Source organism: Arachis hypogaea, chromosome 5 (genome assembly GCF_003086295.3).
Source record: "Arachis hypogaea cultivar Tifrunner chromosome 5, arahy.Tifrunner.gnm2.J5K5, whole genome shotgun sequence".
Classification (NCBI taxonomy): Eukaryota; Viridiplantae; Streptophyta; class Magnoliopsida; order Fabales; family Fabaceae; genus Arachis; species Arachis hypogaea.
The window spans coordinates 96,069,540-96,091,217 of record NC_092040.1 but is presented as its reverse complement, the minus strand read 5'-3'; the positions used below and the strand labels follow the sequence as shown (position 1 = coordinate 96,091,217).

Below are 21,678 nucleotides of genomic sequence, written 5' to 3'. Positions count from 1 at the left end.
TAATTGCTTGATTAATAATTAACTTTTTTGATTAATTATTTACAAATTTTGCAGATTTTACACCAGATATGGAGGATGATAAACCACTATTTTATGGTGTATTTTGTATTGAATTGAGTGGATTTTATCCATTATTCTCACACGTATTCATATAATTCGCAGTTTTACATTTTTCTTCCTAATTTTGTGCTATGAGAAAACATGCTTCTTTGGCCTTAAATTTGCTAATTTTAATTTTTTTTCTTATTACCATTCGATGCCGTGATATGTTTGTTAAGTGTTTTCAGAGTTTATATGGCAGGAATGATTTACAGGATGGAAAAAAAGCATGCAAAAGTGGAAGGAACACAATGAATTGAAGTTTTGAGAATCCGATAGCGACGCGTACGCGTGACTGAGTCAATGTCCAAATGACGCGCACGCATGACTGACGTATACGCGTGGCTAGTGAAAAGTCCAGCGACGCATACGCGTGGTTGACGCGTACGCGTGTCACGTGCAGCAATTACAGAAAACGCTTGGGCCAATTTTTGGGCTGCTTTTGACCCAGTTTCAGGTCCGAAAATACAAACTAGAGGCTACAGAGTGAAGCTGGAAGGGGAACTAATTTTCATTCATTCACAATTTGTAGGTTTAGATGTAGGTTTCTAGAGTTTCTAGTTTTATTTCTTCTCCAATTCAGATTTTCATCTTGCTTTAATTTAGTTTCTCTTCTACATTTTATTATTCTAGCATCTTAGTTTATCTTCTCTTGTTGATTTCTTTATTTTCCCAATTTATTTTATGAACTCTTCATGTTAGATGCAATTTCCTTTTAATGTAATTTGAGGTATTTCATGTTTATTGCTTCTTTCTTCATTTGTTGTTATTGATTCCTTGCAACTGTGATCGTAGATTTTACATTCTCTTATTACTTTTCTATACTTTTATTTTGTGCCTTCCAAGTGTTTGAGAAAATGCTTGGGTGGATTTTAATTTAGATTTTTATGTTCTTGACTTGGATTGATTATTTAGAGACTCTTGAGTTATCAAAAGTCTTTTGTTGATTGGTGATTAAAGATTGCCAGTTAGCTTGAACTTTGACAAACCCCAATTTGACGGTTTATCTTGTATTGAATTTAGGGGATTTTATCACCTTTTTCCCACATTTACCCAATGAATTAGCATGGTTTTGTATATTCTCCTTTAATTGTGCTTAAGAGTGAAAACATGCTTTTTAGGTCTTAAAATAGCTAAAATTAATTCACCTTGATTCTAGTAGATGCCTTGATATGTTTGTTAAGTGATTTCAGATTTAGGAGGCAAAGATTGGATCAAGGGAATGAAGAAAAAGCATGTAAAGTTGGAGAACTCATGAAGAAATGAAAGAACCGGAAAGCTGTCAAGCCGACCTCTTCGCACTTAATTGACCATAACTTGAGCTACAGAGGTCCAAATGATGCGGTTCCAGTTGGGTTGGAAAGCTAACATCAAGGGCTTCGTAGTGATATAAATTTTGCCATATGTTGCTTCGCGTTCAGAGGCGCACACGCGCACTTTGCGCGCGCGCGCCGATTCTGTCCGTGGCCCACTTTAATGAAATCGTCCCCAGCGGTTTTAGGAGCCATGTGGGCCCAATCCAACTCATTTCTGATGCTATTTAAGTCAAGTATTGAAGGGGAATCAAGATACTTTAGATACTTTTGATCATTAGCTTAGTTTTAGGAGTTAGAGTTAGTTTTAGAGAGAGAAGCTCTCACTTCTCTCTAGGATTAGGAATTAGGGTTAGATTAGGATCTCATAATTCTAGGTTTAATTCAAGTCTCCTTCTACTTCTACCTTCAATTGATGATTGCTACACTTTGGTTCTTCTTTCTATCCCTATCCTCTTGTGTAATTTCTCTTATTTTGTTTCTAGGTTTTGTAATTGAGATATTTTTGTTCTTTTGTTTTCTTTTAATAATGCAATTTGAGATAATTCATATGATTGTGATGTTGTTGATTGTTGCTTTGTTAATTCTTTGTAATTGTTGATTGTTGATTCCTTTTATTCTTACAAATAAAAATGCTTTCTTTCATTACCCTCCAAGTGTTTGATGAAATGCTTGAGAGGATGTTAGAGTAGGATTTTATGTTCTTGGCTTGAGAAGGTAACTTAGGATTTCTTGAGTCACTAGTGTCCAATTGATTGCTAGTTGATAGCCATTAACTCTAGCCTTCATTAATCCAATTAGTGGAAAGCTAGGACTTATGGACTAGGATTGATATAACTCACTTGACTTTCCTTTGTTAATTGATTTAAGGATGACTAAGTGGGATTAATCCTTGCAACTACCATACTTGTGGCTAGTGATAATGATGAAGACCCTTGACAACCAAATCTTGCCAAGACCATTTTGTTAATAAAGTTTTCTTACCATTTACTATTCATGTTTCTCCTCTAAAACCCCAAATATAACTCACAACCAATAACAAAACACTTTATTATAAATCCTAGGGAGAATGACCCGAGGTTTAAATACTTCGGTTTATAGATTTTAGGGGTTTGTACTTGTGACAAACAAATTTTTGTATGAGAGGATTATTGTTGGTTTAGAGACTATACTTCGACGAGATTTCATTTGTAAAATTCTAAACCGTCAAAAATCTAATCGTCAAAATGGCGCCGTTGCCGGGGATTTGCAATGGTGTTATGTTATTGGTTATTGTACATATGTGAATATTGTGAATATGTTTGTCTTTTGCTTGTTTGTTAGTGTTTGTTAGGTTTAGGACTTCGTTGCTTATCTTTGTTAATTTTTGTTTTCTTTGCTATTATGAATTCTCATCCTCACTTAGGCTATGAGTTTGGCTCAAATTATGTTGTAAGAAATGGGAACTACAATGGTAATATGCAAGGATTTTGGCACAACCAAAGATGGGAAGAGCCTCAAGGGATTGATCAACCTTCTTGGCAACAACCTCCAACTCCTTATGGGTATAACTCTTATCCTAATGCATATCAATCTAATGGATGTGGTAACCCTTATTGTGATTGTCAACAACCACTACCACATGCCTATGAACTACCCACTCAACATGATTTTGAACCACCTTGCTCACAAGCCCCATATCACCAAAACCCTCCATATGACCCCAATCCTTATCCACCATACCCACCACCTTATGAGCCATATGAACCATACATGGAACCACCACCATTCCAACACAATTACTCTCAAGAACCACCTCAATGCACACCATCTCCATACCCTTACCAAGAAGAACCACCTTCCTACTATAAACCCTCTCTCCAAAATAATGAACCCTCTTATCCACCCCAAACCCCAATAGACGACTCTCTCACATTGCTACTTCAAGGACAAGCGGATATGCAAAGGAACACCCTAGAGTTTGTGACTAACTTGACCAAGGTAGTGTCTACCTTAGCCTACAAATTTTTGAACACTCAAGGTGCTTCCGTGGCCACATGTGAAGAATCCATTGAAGATCATAGCATGAAGGAGGGATTGGAAAATTGGTGGAAAATGAGGGAGGCTATTTTGTATTAGAGCAATTGGAGGAGCCTATGGTTATTGAAGAAAAGGAAGAAGTGGTTGAGGATTTAGGAGACGTTGAGAGTCCATGGGAATGTAGCATCATGGAGCACTTTCCCAAGAAGCTTGATATTGATGTTGAGGAAGGTGCGCAACCTCCAAGGCATGTCATAGTTGAAGACTTGGGAGAAGCTTATCAAGAGATGGATTCAATCATGGATGAATTCCTCTCTACAATGGAATCCTCTCCCATTGGACATGAAGTTGAAACTATAAAAGAGTGTGCACAACCTCCCAAGGATAACGAAAATGGCATGGTATATATTGAAATTGAAGAATATGAAGAGGTTGATCAAGAGATGAACTCATTCATCAATGAATTCCTATCCAAAGTTGAATCACCTCCCATTAAACAAGATGAAGCTCTTGAAGACAACACCAAGCCACGTAACAAAGGGGATGAGGTTGAAATTGAAGAAGCTTGTGAAGAGGTGGAAATAACTAAAGAAGAGCCTAAAGAAGTAAACCTTGCATTGTCTAAGTGTGGGGAGGTCTCCCTTCCCAAGTCACCATCCAAAACAATATTCAAGTGGGTAAAATTCTTATCCCTAAGCTTTACTTTCTCACTTGAATATGGTTTAATTGAAAATGATGGCCAACTTAGAGCTCTTTGTGGAGTCAAAAGTATAAGAGAGTTGTGTAGTAGTTGGAAACATCATTCTAAACTCATGACGGTTGTAAGCTCAAAATTCAAGAGCAATGGTTGGTGTGAAACCAAATGGCATGGGTCTAGGAAGTTGTTTGGAGGTTTCTTTGAGAATTCCAAGGCCATACCACCCGGATGGAATAATGACGATCAATCTAAGGACGGGTGTCAAAACAAAGTATGGGATCCCGGATCGCACAATGAAAATCAAATTTGGGAGCTCATGGTTTGTGGAGAACTCCATCAAAGCTTGAAGATATTGAAATTGAAGAATGGAGCTTATTGGAGATTCAAGCATTGGTGGAAGTTCCAAGATGAGTACAAGCACAAGCCACCTTGAGAAGAGCTCCCCATAAGTCCAACTTAAGGACTTAAACTAAAAGTGCTAGGTGGGAGACACCCCACCATGGTAAACTCTTTCCATACTCTTTTAGTTTTGTTAATAAGTGAATTGAGTTGCCATTGTAGGTAGATTCTCATTTTCATTTTTATCTTTTGTAAATATTGGTAGAATTAGTTTAATTTCTTGTTTTTATTGTTTTATTGAGATTAGTTAGAAGTATAATATGATAAATAAGATTTTAGGGTGTTTTGGTAGCTGTTTGGAGGATTGAAAGGCTTGGATTGGTGCAAAAACATAGCAAAAATTTTTGAAAAACAGAACACCATCCACGCGTGCGCGCACATGACGCGTATGCGCACCTGAGCATTTTTCGACCACCCACGCGGACGCGCACTGTACGCGTACGCGTGGATGCAAAATTTCACCTCCAGCCAAAAAACCCGAGAGTTAGGCCTACACTGTGCAAACATTGGGCCTGAGGCACAAGTCTATGCTCGCGTGCGCGCACCTGGCGCGTACGCGCACATGATCTTAAATTCGCAATGCACGCGCACGCACACTGTGCGCGCGCGCGTCGATTGCACAATCTGCACCCACGGTACTTTTACCCGAGAGTTGTGCCAGACTTGGGCCGACATTATGCCTCCGGCCTAACTCGATGCACGCGTGCGCGTACCTGGCGCGTACGCGTCCTTCAACCAATATACCCATCGACGCGTAAACATGCGTGACGCGCACGCGTCTGTAAAAAAAAAAAAGAGTTTTTTTTCTCCCCTTCCATTTTCTTTTGCTTATCACATTCGCATACTTCTATTCTTCCCATTTTCATTTAGTTTTTGTAGCATGTTTTTGTTTTTTTAGTTCATTTTAATAATGGTGTTGCATCTTCCTACTCAATTGTTGAGACTTTCTTATATTATTTTGGTGCTTCTTGACTTGTTTGATATTGTTGGGTGATGAAACTTTTAAATCAATGCCTCATCTTGTACGACTCTTGTGTCTTTGTGCATTGATATGACCTCATATTGTCTTTCATGACCCACTTCTTCTCATTTGAACTTGATGCTCAATACACTCTTCATGCTTTAACTTTACTCTTGCATCAAGTATTACTTGATATGCCTTTTGCTTATACTGATTTCTCACTCACATGTTGTAGCTACCATGTCGTAGGGAATCATACTCTTATTTGGCATTAGCCCCGGCCTACGTTCTACTTGTTTTGATATCTTTGTTGTAGGCCTAATTGTCGTTCTTCTTTCCTTCCCTTTTAGGTTGGCCACCAAGAGAGAAGAAAGGAAAAGCTTTTAAATGGGGCAACAAACAAGTCATCCGCACAACCTTTTGAAGGAGCTCATCAATTATAGCAACCCGTCCACATTGCTCTTCTTTGCATGCACCGAGGACGGTGCAATCTTCAAGTGTGGGGAGGTCGTTCGACCGATCTCCATGGGTAACAATTTCCTTTTCAACACCAATTCTTAGTTTTCTTTGTTAGATTAGTTATTGCATTGCATGATAGGTTGCATGTTAGTTAGAATTTGTACATATTTTACTACCTTCTTCTTATTAGGACTACTTGGTTAGAGTGATGATTTCTTTCCCAAGAAACCATTTTAGGGCAACCTACCAATTTGAAAAAGAAAATTTGTGGAACTTGCTTGAAAGAATTTATTTTGGAACATGGTTTTGAGCTAAGAACACAAGCAAGTGAGTTTTGAGCCTAATGGTGTGGTTACATCTTATAACCACTTATTTTTCCTTCTTGTGTGTATTATTCTCTTCCTATGATTGTGATCTTTGCTTTGTTTGAGTCTATATGTCCATTATCCTTTGTATTCATGCATTTATATGATTGAGGCCATCATTTCATTAGCTCACTTACCCAAATAGCCTTACCTTTTATCTTCCTTTGTTAGCCAAATTTGAGCCTATGATTAACCCACTTTGTTCTTAATTTAGCACATTACAAGCCTTAAAGCGAAAAATAATAAAAGTCCTTATTTGGATCTTTGATTGGCTTAGGCTAGTGAGTGTGAGTGTCATCCAAGAGTGGGAAGACTTTGGGACATTGGTTGGGATAAAAGGGTGTTTGTGTTTTGTATTTTTATATTGGGGAATTGGGTACATGCTCATGTATTGATTAAATATATAGACCTTATGCATTGATGTTCTTGTATATAGTTTGAAAAAAAAAGAAATAAAAGTTAAAAAAAAAGAAAAAAAAGAAAAAGAAAAAGAAAAGAAAAGAAAATGTATATAGAAAAAGAAAGAAAAAGAAAAGCAATAAAAGGGACAAAATGCCCCAAAGTGAAGCTCAAACAATAAAGAATCAATGCATATGGAATGTGAATCAAAAAGGAAATGCATGAGTATGTGAAAAAGTGAGGAATGGGTAGTTAGTTTAGTACTTAATTGTATAGGTCATTATATAGGTTAGGTGGGAAAGTTCAAGCTAATCAAAGAACCAAATCCTAGTCCACTAGCCATATATGACCCTACCTTGACCCTAGCCCCATTACAACCTAAAGGAAAGACCACATGATAATTGTATGCATGCATGAAATAATTGTTGATTGCTAGATGAAAAACAAATCTTGGAAAGCATGGTTAGGGGAGAATTGAGAGAATCAACCCCAAACACCGAGCGACTAGAGTGCAAACACTCCCGGTGAGGGTTCGATGCTCAATTCCTTGATTCCCGGCTTTCATGAGCGTTCTTCTTGCAAGTCTACTTGAACTTCATTTCATACTTAAATTGGTAGGATTCATGAATCGTCATATGACCTTAGCCCTACCCGTTTATACATGCTCTTGGAGGATTGATTTATTTTTAACCAAGTAGGTAAAACCATTTTGCATTTAGTTGCATATAGTTTAGGTTGCATATAGCTCATTTACATAGAATAGATGTTGATGCCCTTTGCTTTCTCTTGGCTTAAGCATGAGGACATGCTTGGTTTAAGTGTGGGGAGGTTGACAAACCCCAATTTGACGGTTTATCTTGTATTGAATTTAGGGGATTTTATCACCTTTTTCCCACATTTACCCAATGAATTAGCATGGTTTTGTATATTCTCCTTTAATTGTGCTTAAGAGTGAAAACATGCTTTTTAGGTCTTAAAATAGCTAAAATTAATTCACCTTGATTCTAGTAGATGCCTTGATATGTTTGTTAAGTGATTTCAGATTTAGGAGGCAAAGATTGGATCAAGGGAATGAAGAAAAAGCATGTAAAGTTGGAGAACTCATGAAGAAATGAAAGAACTGGAAAGCTGTCAAGCCGACCTCTTCGCACTTAATTGACCATAACTTGAGCTACAGAGGTCCAAATGATGCAGTTCCAGTTGGGTTGGAAAGCTAACATCCGGGGCTTCGAAATGATATAAATTTTGCCATATGTTGCTTCGCGTTCAGGGGCGCGCACGCGCACTTTGCGCGCGTGCGCCGATTCTGTCCGTGGCCCACTTTAATGAAATCGTCCCCAGCGGTTTTAGGAGCCATGTGGGCCCAATCCAACTCATTTCTGATGCTATTTAAGTCAAGTATTGAAGGGGAATCAAGATACTTTAGATACTTTTGATCATTAGCTTAGTTTTAGGAGTTAGAGTTAGTTTTAGAGAGAGAAGCTCTCACTTCTCTCTAGGATTAGGAATTAGGGTTAGATTAGGATCTCATAATTCTAGGTTTAATTCAAGTCTCCTTCTACTTCTACCTTCAATTGATGATTGCTACACTTTGGTTCTTCTTTCTATCCCTATCCTCTTGTGTAATTTCTCTTATTTTGTTTCTAGGTTTTGTAATTGAGATATTTTGTTCTTTTGTTTTCTTTTAATAATGCAATTTGAGATAATTCATATGATTGTGATGTTGTTGATTGTTGCTTTGTTAATTCTTTGTAATTGTTGATTGTTGATTCCTTTTATTCTTACAAATAAAAATGCTTTCTTTCATTACCCTCCAAGTGTTTGATGAAATGCTTGAGAGGATGTTAGAGTAGGATTTTATGTTCTTGGCTTGAGAAGGTAACTTAGGATTTCTTGAGTCACTAGTGTCCAATTGATTTCTAGTTGATAGCCATTAACTCTAGCCTTCATTAATCCAATTAGTGGAAAACTAGGACTTATGGACTAGGATTGATATAACTCACTTGACTTTCCTTTGTTAATTGATTTAAGGATGACTAAGTGGGATTAATCCTTGCAACTACCATACTTGTGGCTAGTGATAATGATGAAGACCCTTGACAACCAAATCTTGCCAAGACCATTTTGTTAATAAAGTTTTCTTACCATTTACTATTCATGTTTCTCCTCTAAAACCCCAAATATAACTCACAACCAATAACAAAACACTTTATTGTAAATCCTAGGGAGAACGACCCGAGGTTTAAATACTTCGGTTTATAGATTTTAGGGGTTTGTACTTGTGACAAACAAATTTTTGTATGAGAGGATTATTGTTGGTTTAGAGACTATACTTCGACGAGATTTCATTTGTAAAATTCTAAACCGTCAAAAATCCAATCGTCAAACTTCACCAAAGCTAGTCTCTTACTATGAGCTGAGTAGGACTTGTGAACTCAAGTTGATTGTATACACTTGACCTTCCTTCATTAGCTAGAGGTTAACTAAGTGAAAGCAATTTACATTTACCATCATAATTGACGATGATAATGAGGATAGGACTTCTAATTCTCAATGCTTGCTAAGAGCTTTCTTAGTTATTGGTTTATTTTTCTCGCAATCTATATTTTCTTGTTCCTTATTTCAAAAACCGCAAAAATATACTTTCCCATAACTAATAATAAACTACACTTCCCTACAATTCTTTGAGAGACGATTCGAGGTTTAAATACTTCGGTTAATTTTATTGGGTTTACTTAAGTGACAAACAATTTAAACATTGACCGAGGATAATTTGTTGGTTTTGAACTATACTATACAAATAATTAAACTACTCTTTGTAAGAATCAACAGCCACCACCATATACCTATGAACCCCATCCTCAATATAGCCCTCAATCATCATACTCACAAGCCCCCTACAATCAAACATTTTCATATGACCTTAACCCATATCCACCATACCAACCACCTTATGAGCCAAATGAACCATACATAGGGCCACCCCAATTCCAACCCAATTACTCCCAAGAACCACCACTTCAATATACACCACCTCAAATGTATGAAAATTTTCTACCACAATATGAATTTTCTTTTCCACCACAACCCTCCATAGAAGAATGTCCATATCCATCAGTCCAAGAGCACTATGATCATACTTATGATAGCCAAGTGGAACAAGAGCCAATGGATCGTCTCAAGGAAGCAATGGATCAACTTCAAGCAACCATCCATCAAAAGTTTGATTCATGGGACCCATGCAACAAACAAAGCATTTTCACGGATGAATGTAGAAAGTCAACCGAAGAGCGGCGCATGAAGGAGATATTGGAATCTCAACTCGAGAACAAGGGACTGGAGTGTATTGTGCAACAAGTGGAAAAGATGGAGATTATTGAACCGCCACATCTTTATCATGATAAACCACCCTCCTGTCATGAACCATTCCTCCCAAGCAATGAACCTTCATATCCACTCCACTCTCCAACGGATGACACTCTTGGTATTTTTCTTCAAGGGCAAAGAGAGATGCAACGGATAATACTAGAGTTCATATAGGAGAAGTACACCCATTGTTACATGTGGATAATCTAATGAGAAGCGTAGCATAAAGGAGAAATTAGAAACTCCGGTGGAAAATGAGAAATGTGACTTCGTATTGGAACAATTGGAGGAAGCCATAATTTTTGAAGAGGAAGAAGTGGTTAAAGACTTAGGAGATGCTGAACCTCCATGGGAATCTAGAGTTGTAGATTATTCCTCTAAGAAGCTTGAATTTGATGTTGATGAGGCTAGTGCACAACCTCCAAGGCATGTTCCCTATGAAGAATTAGACGGGATAGATCAAGAAGCAAGTTTTCTTGGTGATGATGATCATGAATCAAGCCATCCTAGTTATGAGTTTGCACCCACAAGTGAACCCCTTGAGTTAAAAGAACCTTCTCCCGATGACATTGAAAGCAACGTTGAGGTAGATTCCTCTCAACCTCATGTTTATGATTTGAGTAATGGAGAAGAGTTGGATGAACTCGGTAAGGAAGAGCTTAAAAGTGAAGAATCTTTTCAAAAGGTGGAAGTCCTTAGGCAAGGTTGGACGGGAGTTGAATATGTTTTGTCAAGATCGTTGGAGACTTCTCTATCTAGGTTGCCGTCTAGTCCTTCATATGAGTGGGTAAAACTTATCTCTCTTAACTTTATTGTCCCACTTGAGAGTGGTATTCTTGAAATGGATGGCCAACTTAGGAGGCTTTGTGGAATTAAGTATAAGAGAAGGATGTTTAGTGGTTAGAGTTACAAATCAAGACTCATCAAGGTTGGGATTTCAAGAGCTAGATGCAGAGGTTGGTATAGAGTTCAATTGAAAGGGTCTAGGAAGCTGTTTGGATGCTTCATTGAGAATTCGACTTGCTTGCCACCCGGTTGGAACAAAGATGATCAACTTAAAGACAGATGTAGAAACAAGATTTGGAATCCCAGCATACAAGAGGATTAACTTTGGGAGCTCAAAACTTGTGAAGAACTTCATCAAAACTTGGTGAATTCACTTGGAAATGTTGGAGCGTATTGGAAGTCCAAGCGTTAGTAAATTCATTTTAGAGTTTAATTTTAATGTATTAATAGTGTAAAATATTTTATGGAAATTTCAAGATGAGTTCAAGCACAAGTCACCATAACAAGGAGCTTACCGAATGTCCAACTTAAGGACTTTAACTAAAAGTACTAAGTGGGAGACACGCCACCATGGTAAATTCTTTCTATTTTCTCTTTTATTTATATTGGTAATAAGTTGCATTTTTATTTTTAGTTAGGTTTATTTAGTTATGTTGTGGTTTTACTTATTTAATAAAGTTTAGCTTTACTTTGGTAGCTTGTTAGTTTATTAAAAAAAAAAATAGGAAGCTCACGCGTGCGCGTCGCCGATGCGCACGCGTCATATTGAATGTTGCTCTCTAGTACATTTTTCCGAGAGTTAGTCTGGAACTGTGCGAGCGGGGTGCTTGCCGCACAACCCACCCCACGCGTACGCGTCACCCATCCATTTCGTCCTTTTACGCGTACGCGTGAGCGACGCTTACGCGTCGTTCTCTCACCCTGCTATCCACACGTACACGTGGACGACGCTTACACGTCGTTTCTCTTCTCCTATTTCTTTCTTCTTTCTTCTTTCTTCTTTCCTTTCTCCTTCTTTCTTCTTCCTTTCTTACTTTCTTCTTCTTCATTTCTTTAACTTCTCATCCTTATTCTCTTTATTCTCTTTTGTTTATTGCATTTGCATACTTTCATTCATTGCATTTTAACTTTTCTTTTGTAACTTATTTTTATTTTCCTCCTTATGTGTCCTATTTTACTATTGGTGTTAAATTTTCTACTCAACTTTTGAAAATTTCTTAAATTATTTTGGTGCTTCGTTACTTGTTTAGCATTAATGGAAGTTTTTGCCCCACACACATGATTAGTGCTTTCATCCCTTCCGACTCATTATTCTTTGTTTTTATGCTTCGTTACCAATGAGTTAGGATAGGACCAAATGCTCTCATGCTTATCACTAATCTTGTCTGTGTCATTTCTTGTTTTACCTTGATGTTTCTGAGTATTCTTTTCATTTACCTATGCTTTGACTTTACTCTTGCATCAAGTGTTAGCTGATATGCCATTTTCTTATATTGTTTTCTCACTTGCATGCTACCATGTAGTTGAGAACCTCATTATTATTTGGCATTAACCCACCTATGTTTTATTTGTTTGCATATCTTTGTTTGTGGGTTATTCTTCTTCTTTTTTCTCTTCTTTTAGGATGGTCACCAAAAAGGGAAGGAAAAAGCTTCTAAATGGGCAAACAACAAGTCCCGCCGCACAATCTTTGGAGAAAGCGCATCAGTTGTAGCAACCCATCTACTTACACATCTTTGCATGCACTGAAAACGGTGCAATCTTTTAGTGTGGGGAGGTTGATACCGACTTCCATGGGTAAGTATTTCCTTCTTCAACACCAATTCTCACTCTTCTTTGTTAATTAGTTGTTACATTGCATAATAGATTGCATGTGTAGTTAGTTGCTTGCATGTATGTACTACTTGGTTGAAGTAATGATTTCTTTTCCAAGAAACTATTTTAGAGTACTTCACTAATTCAAATTAGAATTTTTGTTGAACTTGCCTGAAGAAATTTATTTTGGAACATGGGTTAGAGCTCAAACACACAAAAATCAGAGATTTTGAACTTAATTGATTGGTTGCATCTTATCAACCAATATTTTATTTTGGTGTGTATTGTTCTCTCTAAAAGTGTGATCTTTGTCTTGCTTGATTCTATATTTTCATTGTTTGATATATGCATACATTTATGTGATTGAGGCTCTTGTTTCGCTATAGCTCACATACACATATGCCCTTACCCTTTCATTATCCTTTGCAAACCAATATTGTGCCTTTTTAACCCTATTTATTCTTTACTTTAGCTCATCACTAGCTCTAAAAGAAAAACAATAAATGTCCCTAATTTAAATTCTTGGTTAGCTTAGATGAGTGAGAGTGTTCATGATTTAAGTGTGGAGAAGTTGGGTTTAAAAATATTTGGTCTGGAAATTGGATATTGTATATTTTTGTGAAAATGGAAAAAAGATAATTGAGCACATATTCTTGCATTCAATACCTTACTCATATGCATTGAAAAAAAATAACAAATAATAGTAATTCTATTTTTCACACTATATATATCTTTTTACATTCCAATTATTTTTTGCTAAAAGAATAAAAAATAACAATTTCTCAATATGTACTAATACTTTTTGTATATATTCCAAAGTTGATTTGTCTTACTAGCTATAGGATAAACTTCTACTAAAGCAAACCTTTTTTCAATTATCATTTACAAAGGTGTAATTGTAAAACTTATAATAATTATTTAACAAAAAGTCTCCCAAAAAGTATTTAGCCAAAAACTACTAAACTTTATTAGTTTTGATTTTATTTAATGCACTCTATAATAAACAAATATTAATAAACTAGGACAAGTTTGAATTATTTGTGTTTTTTTTTTTTTTTGTAGTATTATCTATTATTTAATATGAAAAATCTTGTCAAAAAAATATGTAACCCTACATAAAACGTTTCCTCACGCGCTATTATACGAGGTGGGACTTTATTAGTCTTGCCCTTAATTAATTAATTTAAGGAATTTAATTACAATAAGATCTCTTGGATCCCTTTAAATACCATATCATCCCCCATTCCCTCATTTCACAAACCAAAACACACCAATTCCAATTCACTCATCACACCCTCACTGGATCACACATATACATACATATACTTTTTCTCTTTCTCTCTTTAAACAAACCAAGAAAACAACACATCCATCATGGAAATTGAAGCAAGGGCAGCACCAATGGTGGCAAAGAAGCTCTTGAACATTCTAAGAATAGTTATGGTCATGTTAAGAAAAGGTATATCAAAGAGCAAACTCATTTCCGAGTTCAATCTCTTGCTCAAGCGCGGAAAGATAGCAGCCAGCAACGCAATCTCCACCACTCTTACTCTCCACCACCACTACGCCGCCGCCTTCACGCGCCACCGTTCCTCCTTCCGCAACAACAAAAACCTCTCCTTCTACCCTCGCGAATACCAATTCAGCTGCACCAGTAGCCCTGCCTTTAATTACCACAGCCGTCGCCACCATCGCTGCCACCACCACGAAGACGTTTCAACCCTATGTAAGGTTCTTGAGATGCTAAAAGATAACAACAACAATAGCAACTGTGAGATGATGATGGATTCGCCATTGATGCCATTGCCAGGGTTTGGAAAAAGCCCTAAGCAGTTGAGGATCACTGATTCCCCTTTTCCTCTCAAAGACGAAGAAGATTTTGATGATGACGATGGTGGCAAAATTGATATTAAAGCTGAAGAGTTTATTAAAAGGTTTTATAAGAATCTTCACTCACAACACACAAATTCTCCTTATTATTACTCTTGGGACCGATAATATATATATATATATATATATATATATATATATATATATATATATATATATATATATATATATATATATATATATTATTTGTACGTTATTTGGACACTAAGAAACACAATATATTGACTTTATTTATTGAGTAATGTCAAATATTGTGTGTTTCTATTCTGTATAATATATGTTCTTGTGTCCGATAATAATATTAGCGTACAAATAATATTCCTATTTTCACGTATGGAAAAAAAAAAATCTTCCTATAATTTACTTATTTACATATACACCCGCCTCCTGTACGTGTTTTCACTGCTTTGTCAAAGGAAAGTATCACGTGACTGGGGGATATCAGTGCAACCACAGCATCACGTGACTTAATTATTAAGTAATTTTGATGTAGCTAGTAGGGTGTTTTTTTTCCAAGGGGGGAAGAGGTGATGCCTTGTATATATGTGTGCTTATGTTGTATATAGTGTTTGATTTCAGCTCAAACTCAATATATGATTTTGGTGTTTCCTTTTTATTTTTATTTCACTGCCCTTTTGTAAAATATGGTGGTGGTTTATTTTATACATCTTTAATATTTCCATGTGTTGATAATAAGAGTTCAAATTACATGCATTCTATAATGTAAACACTTTGTGTATGTATAATACTTAATTAATCAGAATATGTGAAATGAGGGAAATAAAGTATAAGACAAAAATATTCCACATGTAAATAAGAATTTTTATATACATATAATAAATTATACAATTATACTAAACTATACATTAAAATTAGTTATAAAAATTAGTTATCAATTTAAAATATAAAATATAAATTAAAAATAAATTAAATTACACACATATACATATATTTATACATAAATTAATTTTAATATATAAATAATATTTTATAAATTATATTTAAAATAATTACGCTACAAAATATCTACGAAATCGCAAACCATTTGAGGACCGAAAAGGATGGGTGCCATTTGGTTGCTAATTCGAATTAACAACTAAGTCATTACTATATAGAGATTAATTTATAAATAAAAATGACCAATTCAAAAACTAATATAATACGAAAATAATTTGTAGTCATTAATTAGTTATTATTAGTGTTTTTAATGGTATGAGATTATATCTAATAGTATAAGATTGCTTACATTTTTTTATTGGTTAAGTGTGTTAATAATGTTATAAGTACGAAGAGTACATAAAGTTAGTTCTACATCAAAGAAAGAAAGTAAAATGAAGAGTGTATTAATAATGAATCAATAGCTAATTTGTTATCAATGTATCAATCGCTAATTAGCAACCACAATTCCAATTGCTTTTTTGGTCACTACTATTTAATATATATAGTAACTGGAGAATTCTTTGTTGCTATACGGTCCCTAATCCCATCTTTTCAAAAATTTCATCTATACGTGAGTATTAGCTACCAGCAGTGCAAATCAATTGTTAAATCAATCTCTAATCCCAATTCATTAGTATATAACTAATACATGTTTATCAACCTTAATAATTTTACAAATACCACTTTTAAGTTGGACAAACCAACATACTCCTAGAAATATATATCATCACTTTAATTGTCATTATCTTTGAATGATTATTGTTCATCCATTATGATGAATATATATATATATATATATATATATATATATATATATATATATATATATATATATATATATATTTAAGAATTTATGGTTCTCTTGTAGAAATGGATTTATTGGCTCCCATCAAAGCAAGGCACCTTTTCTACTACTACTTTCCATGATAAAAGTGAGATATATATAAAAGCAAGGAACTTTAAGTACTATTATTATGTGTGTCAATAATGTTAGTGAGTAATTAAATATAGAAGTTTAACGTTCTACTTTAAAGTTGGTGAGTTGGAGGTTGGCTTTATTATCCCTTTCAAGTCTATATCGATATCTTGTCTCTTCTACTCAATTATTGGCTTCTCACCCTCTCCAGCAATATATATGGTGCTGATGGTAGTTTATATATGCATGTCCATTATTTCCACACAAATCTTTTTACGAGCATATATTTTTTTTATACAATAAAATAATTCTTTCAATATAATTTTTTTATATTTAACATTTTAATTAGCAAATACTTTTAAAATTAAAGTCATTTGTTAACTAATTTAGATTAGTCGAATAATTAATTCACTTACCTATTTAAGCAAGTGTCGAGAATTCAAATCTCGTCATATGTATGAAACAATCTATTAATCAATGATAAATTTTTAAATTAAGCTTAAATTTATGACAGATTAATTTTTAATTTGTTGAATTAGAAGATACCGAAAAAAAATCATTCGTAGGTTAATTAAATCTATAAATTATGCATCACATTCAATATAAGAAGGGATAGAATTAGTTGAATATTCGAATGTAACGAGACACTATTTATGTTATTAGGAATACATATACTAAAATTATCCATTAAAATAAATTATTAGTATAAAATATATATTAAAAATAAATTAAATAATATATATATTTATATACAATATATAATAATTAATTTTAAAAATTAATTTTAATATATAAATAATATTTTTTTAATTAAAAAACACTAAATATATGAGTGATTTATTTACATTAAGAGATTTTAACATAAAAGTAACAATTAAAATATAAATAAATATTATATTAACTAATCTAATCAAAGATCTTAACTTATATAACAGATATAATTTATTATCTTTACGTAAAAATATCATTTCATGCAAATAGTTACCAAATATATAATATGCCATGCTTCGGTTGATGCACGAAACCAATATATAAAGTGCATGTACAATCTAACCGCCCACTTTGTGGTTGATATTTTTAACCTTTTGAATCAGCTTTAATATATTAATTATATCTTCTTCTTTAGAGTAAAGTTGGGACACGTATGTCATGCAAGGTAACAAAGACATTATATATATTCACCATTTGTTTGACAACACGTTTACATATCATATCATTGTTGGACATCAATCATTTTTGTTTTACTTTATATGTGAATAAATAAAGTGTGATAAATCCTTTAATTTCTGTATTTCAATTTCCTTTTTGGTTTATATATATATATGGTCTTTGTTCGTTCATAATGTTTTCAATAACGGTCAATATTTGAACTCTCCATTTTATATGAAAGGACGTTTGGATTTGCGTCTCTCTTAGCTTCATTATTCTTACAGTAGAAGTTATAATCAGGGTATTAGTCAAGTACTATTTTCAATATAAAAGAAATTACGGTAGTCACAAATTCTTAATAATCAATGTAATTGATCTCTAATGACAAAGTTCGAATACATACATATCTATATGGTTAATTACGAATTTGATGAACATAAGATCTCATTAGCACAACGTAAATTAAATATATTAATTAGTTAATGACTTAATACCTTGGGGGTTTGAGCAAGCGAAAAAAAAAAATATAATATATATATATATATATATATATATATATATATATATATATATATATATATATATATATATTACCACTATATTAGTGTAAAACCGCCACAAAAAATGCTTCCTAAGATATTGGATCTTATTATTAGAAACCTTTGTCATGAGAAGCCACGGTGACCGTTCTAGCTAAGTCATAAACTTCCTCAACTTTAGAGCCATAACTTAAAAGTTAAAGGTATAGTAATAGATTGATTGATTTATTTGTCCATTTCTTAAGAAAGCAGTGGTTGTGGTAACACTTGCAGCCATTTTCTAAAAAGACAAAAAAAAAAAATCCATGCATGCTGCTTTAGGGTTCATTAATTATATATATTGAAGAAGCAAACGAAATAGAATATAATTAATAATGGTGGTTGATTCAATTAAGTGATAATGGTAATGGGATAAAATAATGGACTTTAATAAAGCTATGGTGTATATTGTAGATATATATAATAATATATTATTAACAATATTATTGTAGCTATATATATATATATACACACTTGTATCTATGGACACCTGCACATTTGGAAAGCTCAATACTTTAATTTACCCTTAAAAAAGAAAGAAAGAAAGAAAGATAAAGAAGAAGCTTAGCTTAGTTTAGGTTTTAATTAACGGTATCCTAAAGGGTTTAATTAAAGATTAAATATAATTTTTTAATTAACGGTATCCTCAATTATTATAGAAAATTCAAAACCTAATAAAATGAGCAATATTATTGAAAAAGAACGTCTAAAAATCAAGAAAAAAACTTAAAAAAAATATTCAAAATTATTTTTAAAAATAAAAAAAAACTAACAACACGAGACATTTTTAACCTTACTAAAAAAAAAACATTGAAAAATTTTAAAAATATATCTAAAATTATTAAAAAAATCAAAACCTAAAAAAAACATCTAAAACATAAAAAAAACATTCAAAACATATAAAAAAGACACATAAAAAATTTAAGAGACATAAACATTCAAAACTAGAAAAAATATATTTCAACACCTACAACGAAAAAGAAAAGGAGAAAAAGAAAAGAAAGAAAAGAGATTGTATTCTTTCATGCGTCGTCAACCATAAAAGACGCATTACTTCTGCCGGCGGACGACTGGTGCACGACAAAGCGCAAATTTGGCGTAGCATAATGGCTTCGCGAGGTGGAAGAGACACTAAATGGCTTCGCGGCATGAGAATTTGCATGAAGAGGGTGCGAGGTCGCAATAAGAGGGGTTGAGGGGGTACACTGCGTCATATTTTCTAATTTCTAGAGCACAATATTGGGATGCATTAATGAAATTTAAAATTAGATCTTTAAAAAAATTAATTGTCTGGTAATAAAATTGGCTACACACTATTGGTCACTTACTATATTTTCTTTATATAATTTTAATAATTAAAAAAGAAAATATAAACATTATTTAAGAATCAATGTTTTTTATTAATATTAGCCAATACCTTAAGTCTATTATATTTTTTTACTATTAGGATTTAAAAATTAAAATTTAAAATTTAAAATTTAAAATTTAATTAATTTTTTATTTTTTGACATTATGTATAAAAATTATTTATTAGTCAAATATTGATCTAAAATGATAAATTTTGTTAGCTATATAACACAACTAAAAAGATAATCATCATACAAACTAAACGATGTAATATGATCGAATCTACAAATTAAACAATCTAATATGATCAAATTAAACTTACAAAATAATTTTTGGAAAAAAATTACTAAAAATAAAAAAAAATCTACATTGTATTTATTTCTTTTGGACTTTTGGTATGTACACTTACTCCATTGCGTCTCGTCTCCTATCTTATCGCGAACCAAAAGTATTGCTTTTTCCATTAAAGGGTTTCATCCTATGTATTTATTAAAAGAGTAGAAAAGGAGGAAAGAAAAATAATAATGGAAGTTGGGATAGAGACCGTGACTATATATTAGTGCTTTTTTATTAAATTAATCATCTATTAGAAGTGCTTATGTGTCTCTCTATCTTTAACCAGGCTATATCTTTATTTTCAGTTGGCAGTTATTTGTAACTTTTTGTAACATCACGATCAATTAAAAGATAGCGCCACTAATAATTCCAATTTATTAGTAAATCTCATATGTCCAAAAAAAAACATAATCAAATCTGTCCACGAGTTCTGAGAGAGAAAATGAAAGGTTTTGAGGGGAGGAAGGAGAAGTGAAAGAAAGATTTGAGATTTTTAAATATTGTCTTGTTCACGAATTTAAAGGAGTTTATTACATATTTTTTATAATTTTATCTTTTATTGAAATATTATATACAAAGGAAAAGTATAGGATACCAACATATTATCTGCCAACTTCTGCTAACTCTTATTTATATTTGTGTTTCATGGAAATGTGTTCGTAGATGTGTCTAATAATTAATATATTTTAAATACATATATAAAGAGGCACATTCAGAAAATATATTTATAAAGACACTTTTATTAAATACAGTTATAAAAAAGATATTTTTATTAGACACATCTACGAACACACTTTCATAAAACACAATTATAAATAAGAGTTGGCAGAAGTTGGCAGATATGCTGTTGGTAACGTAGCGGAACCGATATACAAATAAAATAGTCAAAATCGTGACTCAACTTGCGAAATCGTACGCTTTAGCAATTTTGCAGTCTTTCTTCGTTCTGATTTTGTTGTTCAAGTGAGAGTATTGATGTTCATATGAAATCGTCGAGAAAAGTTGTAAAATGGTTTAAATCATGATTTTGTCAACAACCCTGTATGAAAGGAAGAAGACCAATCCATAAGTGGTATTTCAGTGTTCTCTTAATCGACCTAGTTTGGAATCTGACCCGAATCCAGGCCAAACGCGTGGAGAAAAAAAATAGAAAGAAATCCTAAATTGTTTCATTTATGCATTTCTCTCCCTCAGGGACTTAGCCTCCCTCCCTAGAGGTAGAGATGATTCTGAATCTCTAGTTTTTTCAAACAATGAAACCTTAGTATCTCAATCAATTTCTCTATTCTCTTCTCCTTTTGTCGTTGCTAGAGCTGATTGTCTTGGTTGAAATAGGATCTGCAACAGTACTTTTAGCCTCTTCTTTACTACTTTATTCTAGTCATATCTATGCTAGTGAACATCATGTAAACATTAGTTTAGAAAGACACATAGCTTGAATCCGCTCTGAGCCTCTGATTTGAGTGCTTTATGCCTTTACCTAAATTCTTTTATTTTAAAATATTTCAATTAATGAATTTGTTAAGGTGTGAATTGAACGTGCAATTCTTTTCTTTTTATGAATATATATGCTTTAGTGTAATATTCTAAATCTGATTTTATGTTTGAATTATTAAATAAATATATTTTTTAAATAATTTAATGAATCTGTTATAATTAGTGTTATGTTTAATTATGTGTGATTTTGTTTAGAGACTTGTCTATGAAACTAATTTTATATTATATTTTTTTATTTTTTTATTTTTTATGATTTATAAAATATATTTATATTCCATCTAATAATTTTACGCTTTTATGTCAAGATAGAAACTACAATTTTATTACCTTGTATATAAATTCCTAAGT

At 33.1% G+C, this 21,678-nt stretch overlaps 1 protein-coding gene across 1 annotated transcript; it reads left to right on the top strand.

The window, feature by feature from the left end:
* The first annotated feature begins 14,052 nt into the window (after positions 1-14,052).
* LOC112803804 (uncharacterized) lies at positions 14,053-14,676 on the top strand. The gene has a single exon (XM_025847265.1). It carries the CDS (start codon positions 14,053-14,055, stop codon positions 14,674-14,676), a length of 624 nt encoding a protein of 207 aa, XP_025703050.1.
* The last annotated feature ends 7,002 nt before the right edge of the window (positions 14,677-21,678 follow it).

Bases quoted from the DNA above. Each gene is read 5' to 3' on its own strand.
- LOC112803804 (XM_025847265.1), top strand. From the start codon at position 14,053: ATGGAAATTGAAGCAAGGGCAGCACCAATGGTGGCAAAGAAGCTCTTG.